Raw genomic sequence first — 23,938 nt, forward strand, 5'->3', positions numbered from 1 at the left:
TGCAACCAGCAGAGGCTAACTCTCTACTTAACCTGAGTCGATGCAAGATCAACATCTAGAAACACAATTCACAAAATCTTCAGTACAGAATGCAGCGGGAAAGGCAAGGATGAGATTTATCTACATATCTCTACAGCGAAAAACAAATGCAATCCTTGGCTGCCTAAGTGACAAGTACAAACCGAGAACTGGCCTAACTGCCGAGTATGACATTAGCACTTCACTGGGTATTCAAAAACAGATGTTACTAAGCCGAAAAGGGATTTCAGCAGTACTCCATAAAGGATTCCAGACCAGGCAAACATCATTTAATAGTGGACTTCATCGCATTTGTCCAAGAGAGGAAAGCAGTGTGCAAATTAGCCCACTTAGGAGTATTATTTTTCCAGCTCAAGATAAGGCCAAAGCTGCAGTAGCAAGATTACAGTGCCTTACAGTAGAAGGAAAACTTAGGCAAAGTCACACGGTGAACACAAAGTACAGATGCAGCAAAAACAGCTGGCTCTAAAAATATCAAATTGTACAAGCCTTCACTGGAAGCAGGCTGTCACTGTGAGATCACCAGAAGGGACTTTGGGCCTTGGCTGCTCACCCCAGCTGCTCCCCTGAGGCAGGGTCAGTGCCCTCAGGGTACCCCCACTCCTGCTTCTGTAACAGCCCCTACACCTGAGGCAGCTCTACAGCCTCCCCCAGTTGTCCTTCAGATGTGTGAATCAGCAGCACCTGTAAAGCTTCACAGAGAGCTGCTTCTTACAATCTCACTCAGGTCATTGCTCCTAATTCGCCTAAATGTATTTTATCTTCTGTCCACTAGGAAAAATAAGAAAGAGTTTATCCCTACCATCTGGTGGATAACCTTTATGGTATATCAAGGGCTTGTAACCCCTCTAAGCCCTCCCCTCTCTAAACTAAGCAAACCCAGTTCTTCACAGGTCCTATCCAATTGTCTCCCATTTCTTTCCTACCACACTGTGCCCAAGGAATCCCACTTGCAGCCTCACCAGTGCAGAGTACAGCAACACCTTTAGTGTTTAACATCCAATGTACCCACGAGTTTGACAAGCCCAATATGAGTTTTAGCATTTCAAATCACTGACTTTCATTCATTTTGTAGTCCACTGCATCTCCAGAGACAGTAGTGATGTCTTCAGTCCCCACCCTATCTTCGCACAATCCGTTTTTCCTTCTCAAGTCACATTTTGAAAAACTCCTCAATTATTTCAGTATCATTTAATATATTGTCAACTGTGTTCACTACCTCTTTCAGCTCTGCACCATCCACTAATGTTACCATTCCAGCACACAGGCTGCTCAGACAAATATCCCATAGAACTGGCACAAGAAGAGTTTTCGGAAGGACTCCCCTCAGCTCATTTTCCCCGTTTGATCATGAACAGCAGACATCTGTCAGCCAACTGACTGGAAGCAGCTGTGCAGAAAAGGCCATGGGAGTCCTGATGGACAAGTTGACCGTGAGGCAGCAATGTGCCCTTGCAGCAAAGAAGGGCCATCCACAACGTCCTGGGCTGCATTAGGAAAAGCAGCACCAGCAGGTTGAGGGAGGTGATGCTTTGCCTCTGCTTGGCACTAGTGAGACAGCTGGATAGCATGTGCAGTTCTGGGCTTACCAGGACAAGGAGGAGGACATGGGCACAGCAGAGTGAGTCCAGTGAATGGCCAATAAGACTATTTAGGCACTGGAGAATCTGACACACAAGAGAGACCACAAATGCTGGGACTTCTCAGCCTGGAGAGGCGAAGGCTCACAAGATCTTATTAATATATATAAAAACCTGATGGCAGGTTGCAAAGGAGACAGAGCCTTTTCACAGTGATATCCACTGAGAGACTTTTTCAAGCAGCTGAATACCCTTTCAACAGTGATTTAATTCCAGTCACTGTTCCTCACTTTCCTGATAAAAGTTTAATGTGTCAAAAATCTACCAGTTCCCTTAATTAGAGCAGCTACACTGTCAAAAATAGGAGATTAAATTTATTGAGCATGATTTGTTCTCAGATCATGGCCAGTTTGTTAGAATCGGATTCTTGAAACGTTTATGAATTGCATAATAACTTGTTCTTCTGGTTTTCTACATAACAAAGTTAGGATGAGTAATTTGAGTAATTGACAATTTCCTTGACCTGTCCTTTTTTGGGGGGGGTTGGGGTGGGTTGGTGGGGTGTTGGTTGGTTGGTTTTCTTTGTCTTGATATTACTGTGTTTTAGTTAGTTCCTTAGGACTATGCAATTTTTCATCCAGAGGATAATCACTAGATCCTCTGGCGTTACTTTATGACTTCCTCCTCTATTCACACAGCCCTACTGACATGGGAACACTTCATGTATGGAAATACCTACTCTTCAGTCCATGCCTCCCCCAGCAGCAAACAGGAAACAGCAATAGCAATTGCACATTCCCCATATTGAGTTTCCCTCATTTCTCAGAAGTCATGGACATGTATTTCCCTTATTTTCAACCCATTTATGCAACTCTTATTATCTAACATCCTCCTATAGCTTAACTTGCATTCTTCATTCCTTCTTTCTAATTTTTGTGAAGCAATATGATAATTAAAATGGGAAAAAAATTCTGAACAACTCTGATGATGAAAAAAGATTGAGAAAAGGGCTTCTCTAGCTGGGTTTGATGTTTTCTCTTCATGATTTGAAGCTTGAACATGTCATATACAGATCTATACATGCTTTGTTCCCCTGTGTGACAGACTAGCTATTGTATTAGTTTCAGGATAGGAAGTACAGTTCAGCAGGGCTTCAGTCCATAAAGTGTTTGTTTCTTGGTTGCTTCCAGTCTTCTGCACAGAACATGTTCCCAAGAGCTGCAGCTACTGACTCTCTCAGTTTATTCAAATTTGTCTTTTTTTAAAACGTCTTGCTGATATTGTCATCCTTCTCTTTTCCTAAGAATCACGAACTCTATCACTTTGTGATGATTTTCATTCAAATTATCTTCCACCATTAGAATCTTAGCCATTTCCTTCCTATTAATCAGTACCAAATCTAAATGAGCTTCCCACAGTAATTTTCTCCACCTCAAGAAACTAAATTATCCTCAACATTTATTGCACATTACTCAAACCCCATTTTCAAAATTGAATTTCCTCATAGGCTTTTCTACAGCATTCCTTACAAATGTTAATGAACATAATTTTTATATCTCATTTAAAATTGCCATAGCCTGATTTTCCAGAGTATTAGCATTATGTAGGTCTGTCCCTTCACAGCCAAACTTCAGCTGATTTCAAGCATAGATATGACTGCTTGACCTCCTGAAAAATATCAAGCCTCGGGATCTCAAGACCATCTTAACTTCTACATCCTTGACTTCACAACTCAGATAATGATGTTTGAGAATTTTGGGGATGCCTTACCTCTGCTTCTACTCTCACCTCTCTGTCCCACCAGCCTCCAGTCTCCATTGCTTTCACACAGAGCCATATGACACCTATCATCCCACTCTTCTCATTCGTCCCTTGCTCTGGCATCTTTCCTTCCTCTGCATCTGACCCCCAGGGCTTCCCCAGTACCCTGCCCACAGCTCAAAAAGCTTCAACACCATTCTCCAGTGAGGGGAAAAAATCCTATGCTATGTCTGGTTCAGCTTTTATGGGAAACATTCAGCTTCACAGACTTTGCTCCTGACCAAACAGAAAGGCAGAAGCTGGTCAACACAAGACTCTGAGCACACAAATAATAAGAACAGATGCTCTAAGATTTTTGTGCAGGTAAGAGCTTTCAAAGGGGTAAGCCTTTTAATTTTGACCAGATCTGGTTGTGTGTTTGTTTAGAACTGCAAGTGGCAGATCCTTGACAGAAACGGTCTGAGACAAGGTAGAGATCACTGGAATTTCTTTACCATGGCACACCATGCATTTTACCCACTTTTAGCCCACCTTGTTACCAACCTGATTTAAGGCAGAGGGACATAAACAGGACAGTTACTATCTCACATTCCATGTGAACCTGTTTAGAGAATTAAGGAACAGTGAAACTTCTAACCTTCCCCCTGGACAACCAATGCCCAGAAGAGGAAAGGTACTTACAGATACCATCCATTTTCAGGAGGAAGATGAAAAATGTTATTTATTGTCAGTTGTTTGCTTTTTTTAAATCTACACTGACAGTCCAAGAGAGCACGTCACCCATGCTGAAAGTAGTTCCCACCCCAGGACACCTTCACCACCCACTAACAGAGGTGACAGAGGAAAATCTACATGCTGCTCACTGGAAGCATTTCATACTCTGAAACCTCCACATTGATTCTTTGATTCTTGTTTCGATTCGGCCTCAAAGACCCATTAAACCAGATACATTATAGGAGAGTGCAGCAGACAGTTGTCACCTTTAAGTATCTGAAATGGCAGAGAATCAATAACTCGCAACAACCTCCCTGTTCCTGCCTCCCCAACAGGTGCTTGGATTCAATCGCACTTCTTCTGTGAATTATGTTGTCCGTCCATCTGTTATTGCTCTAAGTTCACCGCTGTCTAGGTGTGAGATAATCCTTCGCCAGAAGACAGCCTATTGTCTGATGACATTTAAATATAGGGAAAATGTCAGCTTTTTTATCGTTAAGATACTGAAGTTGGGTGCGTTTTCTCACACAAACTAGGAACAGCTTAACTGGTAAAGTTCTGTGTAAACCTGATTTAGTGATTGCATGTTTGTCTAAGCTCTGATCTTATACACCGGTACACATTTAATTTTAAATCTGCCAGGCAATACCTGTTCCTGCTTGATCTGCTTAGTAATTCACCATCTGCATATTGTTTTCATTAAATACAACTTTTCCACACACATACACAAAAACAAACAAAAAAAAAAAGCCCTAACAACTCACATATATATAGTGGTTTTTGAAATTTCATTACCGTGCTGAGGTTTTAATTGCCCAATGCAAATTTAAAAAAAAAATAATCATCATCTTGCAATGCAGCCATATCAATAACAGATCTAGCAAAAAAGCAAACTCCCCCAACTAAGAAGTTTTAATTTAGAATTATATTAAAATGATAGCACTGCCAAGGAGGTTAAATAATTAATTTCTTCTCATTTTAATTGTAGACTATTATTTAATAAACAAAGTAATTTACCAGGTAATTTATTCTTCTACTTCATAGGCAGCTCATTTAAATTCTAAAAATAAATTGCTAATTAAAACAGGATTCACTGTTTTAGAAAGTAACTCATTTTCCTGTAAAAAACTCTAACAAGGGCTATGCTAGAGCGTCTACTGAAAAATCTTTGAAGGGCAAGGATGCCACCAACAAAAATGAAACATTCCGATAACAGCGAAGGCTTTTATCTGAACAATTAATGAAACACACAAATTCGTCACAAAAGCCAACACTAGATCATTACAAAGAAACTTTGCTAAACACCTACTGCCCAAAAGCTAACCAGCTAGATGGGAAAATAAAAAAGAGAGTATGGTCCTTGAAAAAAACATGTAGCACAGGAGTTGTAACCATGTACATACACCTAGGTTGGTCAGGAGACACAAACTTCATGTAATGTAGCAATTTCACACATAGCCACATAACATCAGAGCCTTGAACTTCTGACTTTGAAGGCAGAAGCCCAAAAGGAATTTATTCCACGTGAAGAGAACTTACATCTCCAAACCTGCTCACAAGGACCCCACGCACACCCAACATCAGTGCCAGCCACACCCCAGGACCAAAACTTGTTCAGATGAATGCCTGAAAAATTATCAGACTGACATGAACTAAAACTTCTGCATGCTTCTGGGTCAATTCTCTAATTTCTTCCCAAATTATGACCTCTTAAAGGCTTACCAGGCTGGCATGCTGTTGGGCAGCGAGTCCACTCGCTGAAAGGCGTAACAAGGCAGTCTTTCTTGCAGAGGAGAAGACACGGCCGCACAGTCTCAGGTCTGATGGACTCTGGACATCTATCAATGCAAACACAAAGATAAAAACCAGTACTATTTAAAAGTACAGGGAAATGTTTTACTCCCAAGACTCTCACAGGGCTGTGAGTGCATTGCCATAACAAAGATAACACTTCTGTTCACAGAAGGCTCATTTTGTGGGGTTTTTTTCAATTCATTTTTAACTCCCAGATGAAAAATGTGTCATGTATATTCTAATAAAAGTTTCAGGCACAGACAGTTAATATTTAAAAACTCAAAGAGTGGAAAAGGGGTAATTTTCTAGGGTCAGGCAGATCCAGCATTTCAAACAGGGGTAGAAAGAAAATTACTCTTTTTAAATTTTTATTATTTAGAAAGATCACTCAAAAATTCTTCCTAATTCAAACGGGGGGACCCTGCTAGGAAAGAAAATAAATCTTAAAGTAATGATTCTGTTCCTGAGATAGTAATAAGACACTTAGAGGTATAATTTAAAAGAAAATAAATACAAAGGGACATGCCTCCTCATTAAACATGATTATCCTACAGGGTGGATTTCTGTTACCTAACAGAAGACAGTGGAATATTGTTTTGCAAAAATTTTAGTTTTATTTGGCTTTCTATGCCTCTCACCTTCTTCAGATATGGTGTAATTTTTCTTCAGGAAATCAGAAAAAAAGCAGAGATAGAAAAAAATCAGCACGCCACACACAAGTGTTATTTATTCGCATTAAGCCATTTCTGAAGCCATCTTCACAGTAGACTTTCAACACATCAGTTCTAAAGCATCATTTTGTGTCAATTTTCATCACTTAAATCTAAAATGAAATACAGACAAGGAGGGCTGTCCTCCCCACCAGCACCAGACTGGCTCAGACCTTCATGGGCAGTAACGAAGGAATATTTAATTCCAAAAAACAGAGGGTTTATTCCTTCACTTAGAACCAATTCCTAAAGACTTCTAGAGGTCTGAGGGTTTCATTTTGAAGATTATTATCACCAGAAGAGCAATACGCAGCCCGGCAGCAAAAGAAAATATTTCATTGAGCAGCTCTTCTGAGGACTCAACCGTCCTTTCTGCTCCAGACACTTCCCTTACACAAGGTGCACTGTGGCCCTGAAGCTATCACACCAACATCCAAGGAGAACCCCTGTCTGAAGTTCCCAGTACACTAATTTCTTCTTTTGACAGGATTTTACCACCACCAAAACTCTGCTTTCCCTTCACGTACTTCGCTTAAGTATTTACTTACCCCCTTCAGTTCCATTTCCCCTTACACCATCTCAAAAGTGGAAGGGGCAAACATCTCTGTTAGGCATTCTATAGCTCTATAAACAATATGTTTAATTAGGTAAAGTTAAAGCATATCAATGGATTCTAGATATAAATGAATACTAGATTTCTTTCCTTTTATTTAATTAAGCTCATTAACCTCAAGAATTTTAATTAACTTTAGTGAAATCAACAGTCTGCTTATAGGAAGAGGATTGTTTTGAGAGCTACAATAAGAAATGAAACTCAGCTGTAAGTCTCTAGACTCATTAACAGTGCAAAAATAATTAGCAATGTCTTGATTTTTTGATATTAGGGAAAACATCTGTGCTACTTATTTTCCTCATTTAGTAAAGCAAAGTAGAATTCAGAATATCCTTACTGCAGAATACATAATTTTGTTGTGCTGGTATCACATTATAGAAGCTGTGTAAATCAGCTGAACAATACAGATCACACATATGGCTCTGAGTTCTTGTGGTGTAAATCTAATGCAAACTCTATTTACCTTTTTCTATTTTATTAGAGCACTGCTAACAACATATTGATGTACATTATATTCAGATGTACTTTATATTTTCCTCACACCTGTCCTTCAGGAAAGGTATATGCAGGAAACTGCAAATTAGAGTAACAGAGGAGCTACAGCAGAACAGCTGTATCACTAAAAACATGCATTTTGCTCAGATTTCCACAGAAAATTAAAAATGGGCTGGACTTTTATTTTTGTTACATATTAGCATCCCTTTCATAGTAGTGATGGAGCAGTAGCTGAAGAATTAGTCCTGAAATGACGTTATTTTCAACGCTGAAGATTCCATACATACAGCAGCTGAAAGCTCCTTCATACATCATGTATTATAACAAGTAATCTCTAATAACTCATCTTTAAATACCTTTTAGGTGTGACCTGGCCAGAGCTGCTCTTCATGCAGAAGACTTTCCTCGTCTGTATGCCCACCCCACAAGAGGCTTCTCCGCTCCAAGTAATGGTTGTGTTGAGAGCCGTTACCAGCGCATCTTTGGAGCAAGAGCTCCAGGGAGATGTTTCCCAGAAGAAGTGAACACATGGGTGATCATTACAGGCACGATGCTCCTGCAAGGCTCGGTCAGGGGGACAGGCTTTCCCACCTGGAGTCAAGGGAAAATCATCATCTTTTATCTTATGGCATGTGGCAAAAGGAAGACATGGAAAAATAAATATAATTGTTAGCTTTGCTTAGTGTCTTCACAAACACACCCCCCAATTAAAAATAAATAAATAAATAAAGCTTAACTAAAGCTGTTGACCTTTATGGCTGCAATAATAACCTTCTAAAATATTGTTTCCCCATTAAACTAGCCTTGCATAAAATTGTATTCCAGCGCATAATGGAAACAGAAATAGGCAAAGTATATTTCTGAGTTACCTTATTGATACTCCTACACACAGCCAAGTTAATTCCATTTAAATGCCAGTATCACTCAGCAAACATGCAATTAGGTTTAAAGACAAATTAAGCATTATTTTTATGTTCGCTCTCCTTGCTAATTTCCCAAGGAAGAACATCTCTTTCTAATATTTGGACTCTATTCACGCGTTGTCTTAAAGAGCTGAGCTGTAGAGATGCTGAACTGCACTGATGGAGGAATGCACTGATACCCACATCTGCAAATCAAGGGGGGAAAACACAAAAGATGTGTTTTGAGTATGAAGCCTTTACTTTTCTGAAGCAGCGTCCTTTAATTTTGTGTCCAAAGATTTTGCTAAGCTACTGCACTTCGTCAACAACTTGTAATAAATCCACAAAGTACAAGAGTTTGAACAGCCTCCCCAGAAGCTTTTACACTCCAGCCAGCAGCCCAAATTTATCCCATAAAAGCAGATGTTCCCAGCTCAAAAGCTGAGGAATAACACAGTGAAATTGTAACAGTAAGCTTTGACGTTTTTAGGGAAAAAGAAGTAAAAATTACTAAAATCAAAACCATTCTCTTCCAGGAGGGAGAACGTAGCAACCTGTGACACAGCCAATGTGCCACCAGCTTTGAAGGAACCGGTGTTGGGGCCAGATAGCACAAGGTTCAGAACACCTTTAAGCCCTACTAAACTCAACAGGAGATGAAGGTACATTGCTCCTCGAAGGGATGCCTATCGCCTTCTCAAATAAGGTATGACCCCAAATGGCCAAAATGAATTTGTACTGAGAAAAGAAAGAGAGGGACAGAAATTTCTTAGCATACTGATTTGGATAATCATGTCACATTACCGCTCATCTTTTCATGAAAATAGACTGCTCCACGCAGCGTTCGGTCTCTGAAATGTTTAGTAGGATGAGGGAAGTAACAATTTCCTTAAGATTTTGACACAGCAGGAAAAACTCAGACCAGTTATTGCTCTTGCGTGTTAGAGCACATGTTAAAAAGAAGAGAGTAGCAAGAAAAATGTTTAGTCCATTAGGAAAAAAAAAGAAAAGAAAAATAAGTTCTAACAGAAATTTTAAGATTCCTGGGGAAAAATGAAGGTATTCTCTTCAAGAATAACATGGTAAGGAAGCTCTACTAAACAAGGGAGATTAATAATGAGACAGTTTTAACTTAAGAACGTAAGAAATGCCACGCAGTCTGCCCAACCTAGCTGTCTGTCTGCAAAACAGAAAGGAGAAGATGCTGTTTAGCAAAAGCTTAGCTGCTTTCCATGGTTCATTGACAACTTTTGTACAAGGAAAGCAGGACAGCACTCCACTTCCTAGCTATTTAGGGACTTTTTGTGGACCTGTTGTTCAGCAGTTCCTCTAATCCATTTTCAGCCTGCTGAGACTTCCTGCCTCCACAGTCTTCACTTCCGCCAAGTTGCTCTGCTGTGTAAAGATCTTTAAAAACTGAGTTGATCCAAGCCCCTTCACTTTCATTAACAGCCCCATGGTTCTCATGTTCTGGGATCTGGTGAAGAGCTCAGAGAGGTTTGCAGGATGGCATCTGGAAGTCCTCAGGCAGCAGAGCCAAAGCTTACTGCCTCAGTCGACAGGACAAATGAAACGTCACTTGTGAAGGTACCAGAACTCTGGAGAAGCTGGTGTCCCAGCTGTGAACTGAGTATGACAGACAGAAAGCAGGTAACAACGCTGCCTTAGAATTGCTGCATTAATGATATTAAATCCACTACTCTCCAGAAATTCCAACCAGTCACTATTTATCTGTGTCCAGATGTGTCACTCTGCATAGCAAGCCATTACGCTCATTGCTAAAGATGCAAAGGAAAAGTTGGGGGTGTTTGGTTTCAGTGTTTAATTATTTCTTCCTGAAAAACTGAAAAGTTTTCCATTCAAAACACATCATTTTTAGTTTTGTGTGATTCAGGTTGAGATGACTGAGATGATGTACTTCCAGAATTCACTTCTGCAGCGCTTCGCTTTTGTAATTCCATGTTTATCTTTTCCCTGCATTTTGCTAAGTCCGTGGAAAACAGGAAGCCAACTGTATTTTTCTTTTTAACTTTTTCAGTAGTAGTTACAGTCATTCGATCAACAATTACATAGCAATTTTCATCCTAAAGGGTCCTAATTTTCTTTGCAAGTGCCTATAAGGATGTTTATGTCAATGCCGACCATTCCTTTGAGTAAGGGTTTGCAAGATCAAGTCCTTACATTGCCCCAGAAACAGTGGGTGGCTTCAATGATAATTTACAAAATAGCACTTAACAGAGCTTGTCCTAGACTAAATTTGCATCTAAAAGGGTTTTGTTGCTGCATTAGCAGCACATAGTGCTGACAACAGTAGATATTTTTGTTGTGTCAACAAGGCTTGAGTCTGTTAGACCTGTTCAGGTCTTACGAATTTTTACGCACTGGAAGTGACACATTTCAAATCCCCTGTGATAAAGCCACACACAGATGAATTACTGTACGTGTCACTGGAGTTGGAAGCCTACACTTGTGATGCAAAATCGTTTGTGGAAAGAATTGTATTGCTGATGTTGAGACGTAAAACTCCTGATACGGATCTTCACGTCTATGAAGATCCAGAGGATATTATAGCTATCATTACATATATTCATCAAGAGCTGTTTACTTACTACAATGGAGAAAAAATAAGAAGGTCAGTGCATTCCAGGTCTGCATCAATAAAATAAACAGGTCCTTCCCTATTTCCTCATTTTTCACAGCTCACTGTTCTTTTCTAAATCGGTACTAATATGTCCCTACATAAAGACACTCGCATGATGAGTTTGTGTCACGGAGGAATTTCATTTGTATTGGATGCAGCTCTCCTGAAGTAAATTCACACCCAGGCTGGCCCTCAACGGACAATAATTCAGACTCTGAAGTAAGTCATTTTGAACTCTGACAGAATTTCTCTGACACATGCATCAGCTCAAGCCCATAAAGATCTTTTGATCGCTAGGCATGAAGTACAGACAAGTATTAAGTATTATTCCTCATCGCTGCAGTATTAGTTCTGGTGCAAAGATAGTTTAGCTGAGGAACCCAAGCCAACTCATTAAACGAATAAAAATGATTAATCCAAAAACAGTTACCACTCACCCTCAGCTGGAAGGGCCAAGATGGACCTACTCCTGCTTTGACTGCCCTCAGCATTTTTACTGGAGCATGAATGGGAACACGGGGACCACTGGGACCACTCGCTGATGACACAGTCAGTTGCACAAGGGATTTCACAAGCCACAGATTCAGGACGGGGAAGCTCTGAGCAGAGATGATGTGGTACTACTTCACCTGGAGCGAACATAAGGCAGACATGGAGGAAAGTTCAGCTTGGTTCAATATGCATGATCTGCATCAAACAGACTACCTGTGTATCAAAGGTCTGCCTGCCCATGGAGGAATACACTACAAAAGAACGTATGGTTAGGCTTCAGGCTTGAAAGTGCAATACTTTAACAACTGACTTACATATTTCTTCAGAAAAGAAAAACAAAAAAAGAACAAAATGAAAGGGTTTTAAGTTTTGTGCGTGACATCTTGGTGCCAGTCCACTTTATAAAGCAGGCAAGCCCAGGAAATGAGACAGTTCAATCAACAAAAAGCTGTGATATCAACAGAATTTATGAGAATTGTCTCATATTTCCTAGCAATCTCCACCTACGGAACCTACTTTCCACAACACAAGTTGGGCAGGCCCCCACAGAAGACCATATTCTTCTGACCGTAGGTCAGAGAAGTATCCAGTAGGTGTTTTGGTCATTCTCCTGCAACCCCACCAGATCTAACCACATACCATTTCTGACTCTGCTTCCCACTCTAAAACTAGGAGATCCAAGCTAATTGATTTGTTGGACCCCTCCATCCAAGGAATGCTGGGGACAAACCAAGGGACCTGGACCACAGTGAACCTCCTGATGAGAAGCGTATTTCCACACCACCTTCACCAAGAAGGTAGGACAGTGTGGGTGGAGCAAACTACCAACCAAAAGAGCCACTGTCAGAACGAGCAGCAAGACAAAGCACTTCATAGATGTCATGTGGATGTGCAATACATGACATGGAACTATTTTTTTAAAAAAGCAAAATAACATACATAAAATACCAAATGAGATTTTTCAGGAATTTTATTAATTACATTGAATTTACAAGGAATTCTTAAAAATTCAGAAAACTTAACTCTCCTGGTACCAAACTACACATAATGCCTTACCCAACTATAATTGAAGTGATGAACAGGCATGACTGACACTGCTACACCGTTCTCTTGCTCAGTGTTTGGGGACCCTCACGAATTTTCAGCTACAAATCCGAAATTTCTGGAAGCACAAATCTACCTGTTTATAAACAAGCAGCTCACACTGAACGTTCCCTTCTTCTTTTGCCCTTGTAATAGCTACAAAACTCTCCTTAGACCTTTCTTTAATTATGAATCTAAGAAAAAAATCATGTAATTGAACCTGAATAGTGATCATATCGGGGGAGGAATAATTTACAATGGCAACAACCGGCTCTTTCACCTCACGCTACAGGAACAGGCTCCATAACAAGGCGGCCCAGGATGCAATTATAACTAGGAGGGTAGAAAACTCTACTGCTTTTGCAAGGCAACACATGTGTGAGTGAGTAAATAAGAGAGACAGGCTGCTACCAAGAGCGCATAAAGCTGTCAGCAGCACGCTGGTATTATCTGCAGTCGCATCCCTAAATGAAGACAGGCTCATCGCCCTCAAGGCACAAATAAAACTTTTCAAGCATATTATGAGAAGTAACGGAGAATCTAGCAGGCAATCAGACTGCAAGATATGTTTAAAAATACTTTGTTTTTATACTCCCTTTCCCTTGCACTGCTCTGTGGTCATTAGAGAAGTCTCAATATGCCCAGGCTTTGCACTACTATTTTAAGTCCACTGAGTAAGAAAAGGGAGACCAATACCCACCCTCCAGACAGCCCCCATCCTTTGGTACTCAGTTGGGCAAACCAAGCTTAATCCATCATCTGCTTTGACTAGCCCATGGTCACCACTGCTGCTTTGGATGCTTGTGTAATGCTAAGAACTACTTTTGGAGAAAAACAATATAAAACCCCCAAACAAGTCTATAAGCCTTATTCCAGCTGTCTCTTCGGGTTGTTTTAGTGTCAAAACTCCCTGCAAGTATTTTGACAGCTTCTCTGTACTGAGGCAGGTAACATGAGGGCATCCTGGGCAGGCTTCATTTTTGGAGTCAATGGTACAGAAGCATCAAGAGATGATATGCTTTGGTGAAGCAGGTACAATGTCTGTTCTCTTCCATCCCTGACACTTATAGGGAAGCAGGCAAGCAGCCAGCAACAGGCTTCTGAACAAGGAGGGATGAGACAGGACACCAGCGCTGCAAGCATGCTCCCTACCCCTCCATCCATGCAGAGAGTTATCTTTGTTATTTTATGGCAAGGGAGCACTAGGAAAATTTACTGAATTCTGGATTTAGTCCATTTTTATCATCCATCAGTGCCAGAAAAGTAAGCAGCAGAGAAAACCCTATTTGCTGAAAGCCACGGGAGCCCTTCCACTGATTTCCACAGCGTCCAAGCCACTCCACTCAGAAGACAATTCAAAACATTTGGACGTCCCTTTGGGGTGGCTTCCTCCACCCACGAGCCCAGTTTTTCGAGCAGCTATGCTGTGGGGAAAGGAGACAAAGGTGCAAAACGCACTCCCCACTTCTTTCCCTCCATGACTTCTATTCAAGCTGGATTTACAGCGGGTGACAGTCACAGTAACGCTGCAAACAGAAGCTGCAAATCCTGGTTCCTCAGCAAAGAAAGGAAGCTTTGGAGTTTTATCATAAAGAGTTTACCACCCGGTGCATGAAGGTACAATTCAACACTCCCTTTGATTTACTTTATAGCTCTATTCGCTGTGTTCAGGTTTAATTACTGGCTTGTATTACTGCGGAAGGGAAACGTTCTTCTGTACCAGCCGCCTGGCAGAGAATTCTCAGAAAACTACCATATACTACAAAGGGAGGTAATAATCTTTCATTTTCCATGAAAAATACTCGTACAGGATCCATCTGAAGTGTGCTTTATGCACTGTCACAGATTTACAGGGAATATTAAATTCTCCGGAGCTTCCAAATTGTCCACCCAGTACCTTGAAGGTGTAATTCTTATCTCAGATATTCTGCATAATCTTTCTAGAGGAGGCCTTCTCCCTCTCTAAATAAAACTAATGCCTTTAAGCACCTAAATTATGCATCTGGATGCAATATGAATTCCTCTCCAAATATATGTTTAGTTCTCAAGACGCAGCATCTGAAATGAGCCCTGGAGAGCAGCAGGGTGGGGGAATCACAGCAGAAGGATGCTGGGCTTGGCAAAAGACAGATTTCCTTCAGGAAAAACAGGGAAAAGGACAGCACTGACCATGGCAGCTACAACTTTGTTCCCTGATAGAATGTTTTGGATGAGAAGTGATGGCATTGCTCTGAAGTTCATTCCTAAAGTAAGCAGGAATTAAGCTCAGATGGCAATTCAGGTACCCAGTCTCTCCTGGTCAGAGCCCGGAGCAGCTCCCTCTGAATCGGAAATTGGAACCCATGACAGTGGAATAAACCAAGAGCTGCTCATCAGTAGACTGAGCCATCCAAGCCACAAGGACAAAAGACATTATCAACCAAAGAAAGAGAAAAGAAGAAAAGTCTTAGGTTTTGTGGGCAATGCTAGTTTGATTGGCAGGATCCAGCCCACCCAATCCAACCCACCCCAGACGTTATCACCACTGACTTTGATGGCTCTCTTCAGATAGGACATGCACATTTAATCTTTCTTCTCCCCTTTGACACTGCCCAAGCACCCAGAATCAGTCTGAAGGAATTATGTTTACTCCAAAGAGCATTTTTTTATGCTGTCATACAGTAAAAATCCACAGCTGTTTCTGAGATGCCACAGGACACCTGCTTAGGCTGGTGACAGAGCAATTGCAGAGTTTCATCCAAAGATTAAGGACAGTTGGTGAAAACTAAGCAGGGCTCAGGTTGGGGTGAACCTCGGGAAGTGCCTTCTATCCTTCAGGTGACCACACCACCACTAATACTACTGCAAATGGAAAGTACTTGGTGTAAAACACAACTGACACCTAGCATTCTACACAGTTACAGCTACCAACCAATTTGTGCTAGGCATGATCTGCACAGCACTTTGAAAATACTCCTCTTTTTTTACCTATTCCATACTAATACTCTGATCTACAACAGGTCTGTTGTATAACCAGCATCTCCAGCAACTCAGGAACCACAGGTGCTCCCTCCACATACTCTTTATTTCATGTTTTAAGCAGAGTTTTTTTCTCAGCCTTGCTGAATGCTTGCTTTCCTAAAAAAAATGTCTCAGTTCAGAAAAATATTAGTTTTCTATTCAAAATGTTTTATTGCTAACATCCTGACCACCTCTAACAACTTATTTTAGCTGACTGCCTTGTACTTGAAAAGCACAGTGATTAAAGCTGAAGGCACAAGGTATATTTGACAGCTAATATTTTCGATACAGGAAAAACTACATCCATTTTCTCCAAAGTCAGGGTGTAATAATTACAAAAGACAAGATGAGCATGACATTTTTGTAAACAGATTTTCTAATAAAGTTGATCATTACCTAATGTACCGGTCCCTAATTTGAATTCTTTAACAACGTAACAAGACGCAACAAGGAGAAATGCAATCTTGAGTGGGGTTTCTGATTCACCTTCAAGCCAATGCAATTCTTCCCAACAAGGAAAACAAAACAAAGGATGACACAGAACCCTGCTTGAACTAAAGAGCTTGAGTTTTTTCAGCAATTTATGGAAGCCACTGCCACAGACCAGAATAATATACACCACGGTGAGGCACTGAATCAACAGGAATATTTGATTCTCAATCAGTTCAATATTAAACTGCATCTGCCTATTTTACATAATGCCTTGCAGCTCCAGAGCATGAGTCGCATTGTTCCCAGCGACCTGTGCACCCATCGCCTACGATACAGTTTAATTACTCCTGTCACAGACGTCCCTCCTGGCTCAGGATAGAGGGAATGTCCACTGGACAAGGACATGACTAAAGCAGCAAAAATACAAATCCCATCAGGCAGCAGGAACCGATAAAGCAAGTCAATAACAAACCAAGCCTCCTCCTTTTGACATTCACTGCTGGACCACCTTCATTTTTCAAAAGGAAAATTTGAAAAATTGCTTTGAGGATTTCAGCTTTGCACACGTGTCAGGAGCAAACTCCATGATGGGAAAGGCTGAAGGGGAAGGAACTGCACTGCAGACTGCTCTGCATTGCTACCTACAAGTTCAGGAAATTTATTTTTTTGCACAAATGACTGCTGCAAAAATGCTGCATATTTAATGACAATTACCAGTTTGACATCAATATTTCTCTCCTTGTAGCATTTCAAATTATTCAGTGGAAATAATGAAGCTGTCATCTAAAATACTATACGTACCGTAAAATTTTATGTCCCACTTAAACCTCAGAAAAGAATGACAATAAACTTTGATTAAATACTTGCCTGTAACAGAATAAGATGTCAACAGACAGTAGTAAATTCAGAATTCCTATTGACTGTATGCCAGTTCACTAAAGGCAATTGCATTCAGAGAAAGCCGTCTGCTGACAGTATCTTGGCCTAGGCACCTCATCAGCTAGCGACAGCATTACATTTAAAAGCAATAACAATCAAACTACAACAATGGGAGAAATTTCTTATAACTGTTTTGAACGTTATCACAACATCATGGATTCATTTTGTTGGGATTTTTTTCTCTCATGATGCACGACCAGCTCTAGAGATACCTTAAAGCACCCAGGCCTTGCCGTGCTCAGTCGTCACTGGGAGACCAATGTCACACTTCACCAAAATCCCTGGCTCCTGGCTGACTTTTCTTAATGCCAGTCAACAGGTAAGAACATGGGAGAAGAGAGGTGTCAGTTTGTCAGGGAAAGCAGTGGCGTATGGAATAAATTTAATTGCAGTGGTCCGTCACTATTATCAGAGCCCCGTAGTGGAGAAGAAGAATGCAACAGCAATGAAGACAAATGGAGATGGAGATCCACCACCAAAAAACAATAATAAAAAAGAAACAGGGAAGAAGAACAAGCCATTCACTACAGAAAAGTGGAAATAAACACAAATAGAATCAGTATCATTCTCAGGAGAGGAAAAAAACCCCCAAAGAATACATCATGTAACTTGCAAGGGTTTGAGTCGAAAGACTTAGTTAAAATGCAGACATGGAAAGCAAGGCATCAGATTAAGAAGAAAGTGTTTTTTAATCGTGCAGTGCACAATGAAGAAAAAAGAAATAACTGAGGAGAATAAGGAAGAAGATGAAAGAGTATGAAAAATGGACAGAGGGAATAAGAATAAACAGGGAAAAGAAACACCACGTCTGGAAATACATTATGAAATCCCCATGAAATCAGAAGTCTTGCCCAAATCCCCACACCACTGGCCACGATCCTGTCCCTTACCTATGTCTGAGCAATCATTACAGAGGGTGTGAGAAAATCATGACAATTAAGGAAAAAAAAAGAGCAGTATTTTTCTTTCCTAGACATCATCCTTTTTTTTTTTTTTAATTTGGACTGTTTACCCCCATTTTCCCTCTGTGTTTATGTAAATGCACATAAGAAAACTGATTTGTGACTCTAAGGAAGCTACGAGAAAGTGAGCAAGGGGGGGGAGGCACATCAGTGAGCAGCTGCCAAGCCTGCAGAGAACATCCTCGTCTATCTCTGCGTAGTGTTATACAGCAGCTACCAGTCTCAAGGTTAAAAAAACAATAGAGCTGCATGAGGTTACCTACGTAAGAGGTTGGCTCCGATGTATTTCCTATCCCACACAGAAAGACAAGTAGTCATTTAAAGGAATTTGCTGCACATTCACCTGCTGGGCTCGGGCATAAAAGCAGAATTAATTCTACCTTGTGGCTGTTTGCACAACCCCTCCTGAATTAAGAGAAATCGCTCACGTGGCACCTGAAAGTAAACATGGGTTCAGTGTATTCCCAGAGAAGAGCACAGAAATTCAGGCTGCTGTTCCCAGTAATTAAGAGTGCAGCAGGCTGAAAACATAAAAGTGTAGGAACTAAACATAATCCATATTAGTGTTCTGGGTTTGGGTTTTTTTTTCACTCCCTCTCTTCATACTTTTTTCTCCATTATCCCTCCTCATTGTAAATGAGGGAATCTACACAGGTGGGTTGATCAAGACTGATTGCAATTAAGATTTATTGTTGAAATTGGTGATGTAGTATAATTGAAACAGGTGTCCCTCTATTTCTTTTTCTGCACCGCTTTGTTCCAAATGCTAATCAACACCAAATAAAGGAGAGCCAATTACACAAATAAGTCAACTGAATTAAAATATTGTAAAATATACATATCTTTCCAAAACTTTAAGCAAAACCAAACCAAACTAAGAGCAGACTTGTTTATTCCAGTGGCGTATGGAGTCCACTTCACCTACTATATCTGTGCAGTGGGGCAGAACAATTTTAGTAGAGGAATTCAGGCATTTTAAAACCAAAGTAGGTGGCATTTTACTCCCAATGCACCACAGCCATCAATCTCTAAACAGTCCATTTCGCAGAATTAAGGTTCCATCTCCACTCAAAACAACCAAAAAATATATATATAATAAGGGACATATTACAAAGGGCAAACTACAGTAATGATGCTTTCACACAGTAAGCGACCCCAGAAAGAAAAGCTGTGTGTGCACGCATGGAAAAGTGCAATGCTTTTACACCTACTGCTTTGATTATTATGATTTTTGTTCTGATTATTATGATTCTGCTACTCTCAAGAATGACGCATCTTGTTGGCTTGCTCATAGCCATCAAGGAGATGACTGACTGTTATCCAAGCGACGTTCCTATAATAAGAGTTTGCAATTTGCCATATATTGGGACCAAGGCATTTTTTTTTCCCCTCTTCAAGTCCCAGAAATCGCCCCAGGAGTGAGTTTGTATTAACATAAGATGCTGAAAAATTGTAAACAATAGTGCAGCAGATGAGGTTTATCTAAGTTGGCAAAAGTCTTGTTTTCAGATACAGTGAACACTAATGATAATAAATAATTGCAAATACCATCTGGACTCTTTGAAAAACATCTTTCTCCAAGTCTGCAATTGAATCTCTACAAAAGGAGGATCAATGCAAAAGAAAATGAAAACAGTAAATTAAAATTAGATTTATGCCAACTACTTAAAACTAAGTGCTCATTTAGAAGCAGTTAACACAAAAATGCGTTCTAGCTCAGATGCAGAGTCTGGCCTAATCCCATAAAGCAACTCTGAGATCTTCTGTCTATCAGAAAACATTTAGAAGCTGCAGGACCAAATACCAGGCTATTTTTATTTTTATTATTACTACTAACATAGTAGTTTCTTTTCCAATTTTTGTCTCTAATTGATCCACAAAACCCGGAGCAGAGTGGTATTAAGATGCCCCATTCAATAGCTGTTCAAAGACTGCCATAAAGAAGAAATATCACCCAGTCAAGGTTCTAAGCGAACGACTGAAATCAGATCTTGGCAAAAGCAATGCAAATCACAAGCCCTGATCTTTGGTTGCTGAGTAAAACGCCTCAGTGTACACACAGGTTCTGCCAAGTATCAACCACGCATCAAAACCACATTTAGACATTGTTCAGATGGGTTAAGTTACTTCTGGCTAATGTACCCTGACCTATGCTTAATAAAGTTGTGAATTTTAGGAGGAGAGCTTAATTCCCACTGTATTTTGCATAGATCATTTAGTACCTAAAGTGAGGATAAATCAAATGTAGGAAACACAATATTAATACCACTTTCCATGTGCTTCCACTTTGCCCATGAGGTGGAACTTTAATTACATCATTAATAATGATGCCTACATTTTCAGTCGGTAGTGCATCATTTCTCCAGAGCCATTTAAGGTGCATTTGGTCTCTAAACTGCTCCACCCTCTGGGACTGGTTCACTGATTATACTGTAACAGCAGCCTCATCCTGCTTACAAACTCAGCTATGATGGCATCAGCAGAAGAATCTGAAGGCAGGAATTGGTTTATTTAGGAAAGTTTCCTGTCATTTTCTGTCTCCAGTAAGTTTGATGAGATTTAAAGTTGACAGCTGGTCTTTGGAGAGAGGAAAAATAAAAAAGGAAAGAAAAAGGGGAAAAAAGACCCCTAAAATTCTAGCATTGTTCTACTCTTACACAATTTTTCTCAAAACAAAAAAATACAGTGCAAGACCTTGTATTTGAGTAGTGTAACTAAAATGCAATGAATAACAGATCTGCTGGTGCATCAGAAAGAAATTACGTGTATCATTTTCTGTGTATCAGAAGCCTTGAGACACAATGTTGTCATGAAACAAGTCTCTGACCCCCTGCTTAAAAGCAAAATAAAGGCACGTATGCATCTAGAGCTGCTGACTTTTTCCAGGCTGAGTAGTGAAGCTAAAACCTGAAGACCTGTATTAAAAAGCCTTATTAAAAAGAAAGGTCATTGCCCATGCTTTGGTAATGTCCTCTGGGCTCACATAAAGACAAGAGAGGAAGGTGAAAGAGGACCAAGTAAAAGGACGGTTAAGTGGAGAAAACACAGGAGAAGGAATTCTCTTTGACATCAAAGTTACATCAAGCCAGGACTTTCTCAGAGATGCTGAAGCTGGGACGACATGCAGAGTTGGCCCTTCAGACAGAAGTTGGTTGGCGAGTTCAGAGGTGCCCACATGTGCTGCACCCCCCCCACTGACCTGCTCCTTATTTGCTCCAAAGCAGAAAAAAACGTGTGAACTGTAAAGGTCCTGGACAGATCCCAACCAGTCCTTCCCCAGCAGGTTCTCCAGCTCCTGTTGGAGAACTATTTTAACTTTGCTACTGGATTAAAGGAAAACACAGAATCAGTAAATGAAATCAAATGAACGCCTCCCCCCGGCCCCACCCCCACTTTTTAAACACCCTGAAGTGTCAAGACTGTCAGGAGGCATTTGGACAAGCTTTTCAAACATAACAACTGAAACAGAAAAACTGGAGAGAATATCTGGATAAAATTTGGTTTTCCATCACTAAATTTCTTTGCGTGAAAAAAGCAATAACCTCTCCACAACTTAGAAAATATTTCTGTTCTGATTATTCAGCTATTAAAATGGGAAAGTGTCATTTTATGACAATTGCTTTCGGCAGGAGATATTTTACACTTATATTCTCAAGGAATATGCACATAAGGAAGAACAATATTAAAACCTTCAGCGTTAATCTGTATTTTCAAAGCTAAGCACATTTTGACAAACTTTCTAATAGACACTGTTCAAAATTCATAACATCTATGAGCGTGATTACATTACTGTAATTTATTTTTTTTCTCCTCTCATAGGCAGCAATAAAATTTTACCTTTGAACTTGTATTTATTACAACTTTTACTCTACAGAGGGCATGCAGGCACAGAAATATAATAAAGCTCTGCTAATTCCATACATTATTGAAATCCTAACACCGCAAATGGTATCTCACTGTCTTCATGCATACTTAAAATTTCAATTCAAAACCCTGTTTCATTAGAAGGGCTGGTTAAGCAACAGTATATCCTTAAGTTTGTAGATTAATGCAGCAGAAATCTATTTTATCTATTTGGGGAAAAAAGTAGGTAATTCAAGTGTTTGTTTAGGTGTTGCAAGCAAAAGCTTGATAAATGCTCAGTAATTGAGTGCGCCAACCATCAGACTCCTGAGTGCTATGAAATCACAGAGGATGGAAGTGCTGGACAATAACCTTTGCTTACCATGGGCTGCTGTAAACTGGGTCTAATTCCCATGGGAAAAATCCCACTGACTTTGCTGGGAAGTGTACAGCTATACAGGACTAGAGTCAAACTAAATGAAGCACAAACAGGTGAGGAATTCTGACCGTGAAGATCAGGGTCATCATGTAACACTAATGGCACCTGGTCAGCAAGAACATCACAACTGACATACATGACACATTTGGGGTATCTCTTAAATTGGTTGATATGCTACTAATGATACAGCAACGCAAGTCATAAGTAGCTCATGCAACCAAACGCACAGCAAAGAGCAGAAGTTGACTCAAACTGCACGTGTAATACTGGCATTACCTCCTTCTTCCTCTCAAAGGTCACTTCAGACATTAGCTCCAGCTCCACTGATCAGCAGCAGAGATAGTGGCCGCTCACAGCACCTCAGTCATTGGGAAAAAGGACAAGGGGATGACTTTCTGTGTACAATGTCCTCATCACGTTTCTGGTAATTGTTCAGTCATAGATAAGGCAGAAAAAGGAAAAAAAATGCAGCAGAACAGACTGCTCTGCAAATGCAATGGAAACAACAACCTTTACACTTGGCACTGAGGCATCAGAAGTGATAGCTATTATTACTGCTGTAATTACATGGCTAGGACTGAGAAGAATTGCATTTAGCTTCCCTGGAAGCATGGCCACGTGATGTTTGATGCCTCCTGGAAACAGATGTCCCCACCACGACCAGTCTGCAGGATGCCCACAGGATACAACATCTGAAAACCCTTGAAGACATGCAGTCAGAAGTGGTCCAAACGGGGCTCCCAAACCCACAGCGTCCATCGCCCTTGTCCTCCTCCAGGCACATTATGCCAAGCTGACTTCTACAGATATCAACAGATCACAGCAGGGTTTGGAAGCACAATGGCCAGGACTGCTGTCAGCCCCCAACTTGAGTCTGTCTAATCACAAACTTCTGAGGTGCACCCACACCAAAACCCCACATCTATGTCCCTACACACACTTTCAGGCCACCACTAAGGACTAAGCCTGAGACTTTTAGATCTGAACCCTTGCCAGCAAACTGCAGTAAAAATTTCCTGCCTGCAAAGGAGCAGTGGTCAGATTTGGCTTCCTGAACCAGCTGCAAGACAGAAATGCAAGGGAATAAATACACAGAGCCCATCAAGCTTCTTGACCATGACAGACCAGAGCAGGCTGGGGAAAACACACAAGGGCTATATTTTAACTCCAGCACATGAACATAATGAAGCTGCCACACCAGAGGACTTCTGAGTTTACTAAGACTCAGTGCAAGATACCAAGCTCACACAGGCTCAGTTAATCAAATTTAGGCCACTGAGCTATTCGCAGACGGGACAAGACAAAATTCATCCTTGCATGAGTTCCCAGCAACGAGCAGCAAGGCAGGGAGCTGTTTACTGTAGGAAACATTGAGCCAACAGAGTGCCCAGGCAGCCAGGAGAGCCAGCAGCCAGTCCACAGAGCTATTTTCCTACTCTACACTGCACTGGTGCAGCTTCACCTTGAGTACTGTGTGAAGTTTTGCACACCACAGCCCA

General features: G+C 40.7%; 1 protein-coding gene across 1 annotated transcript in view; it reads right to left on the bottom strand.

Annotated features, from left to right (window-relative positions):
- Positions 1 to 23,938, bottom strand: part of THSD7B (thrombospondin type 1 domain containing 7B) — a gene marked incomplete at both ends in the record, with an annotated part of 263,012 nt that overhangs the window by 135,968 nt on the left and 103,106 nt on the right. The window contains 3 exons of the mRNA XM_084264455.1: positions 5,817 to 5,932; positions 8,063 to 8,297; positions 11,687 to 11,878. Coding sequence (XP_084120581.1) covers positions 5,817 to 5,932; positions 8,063 to 8,297; positions 11,687 to 11,878 — 543 coding nt within the window. The remainder of the gene's footprint in view (positions 1 to 5,816; positions 5,933 to 8,062; positions 8,298 to 11,686; positions 11,879 to 23,938) is intronic.

This window comes from Gallinula chloropus (assembly GCF_964237585.1).
Source record: "Gallinula chloropus genome assembly, chromosome: 5".
NCBI lineage: Eukaryota > Metazoa > Chordata > Aves > Gruiformes > Rallidae > Gallinula > Gallinula chloropus.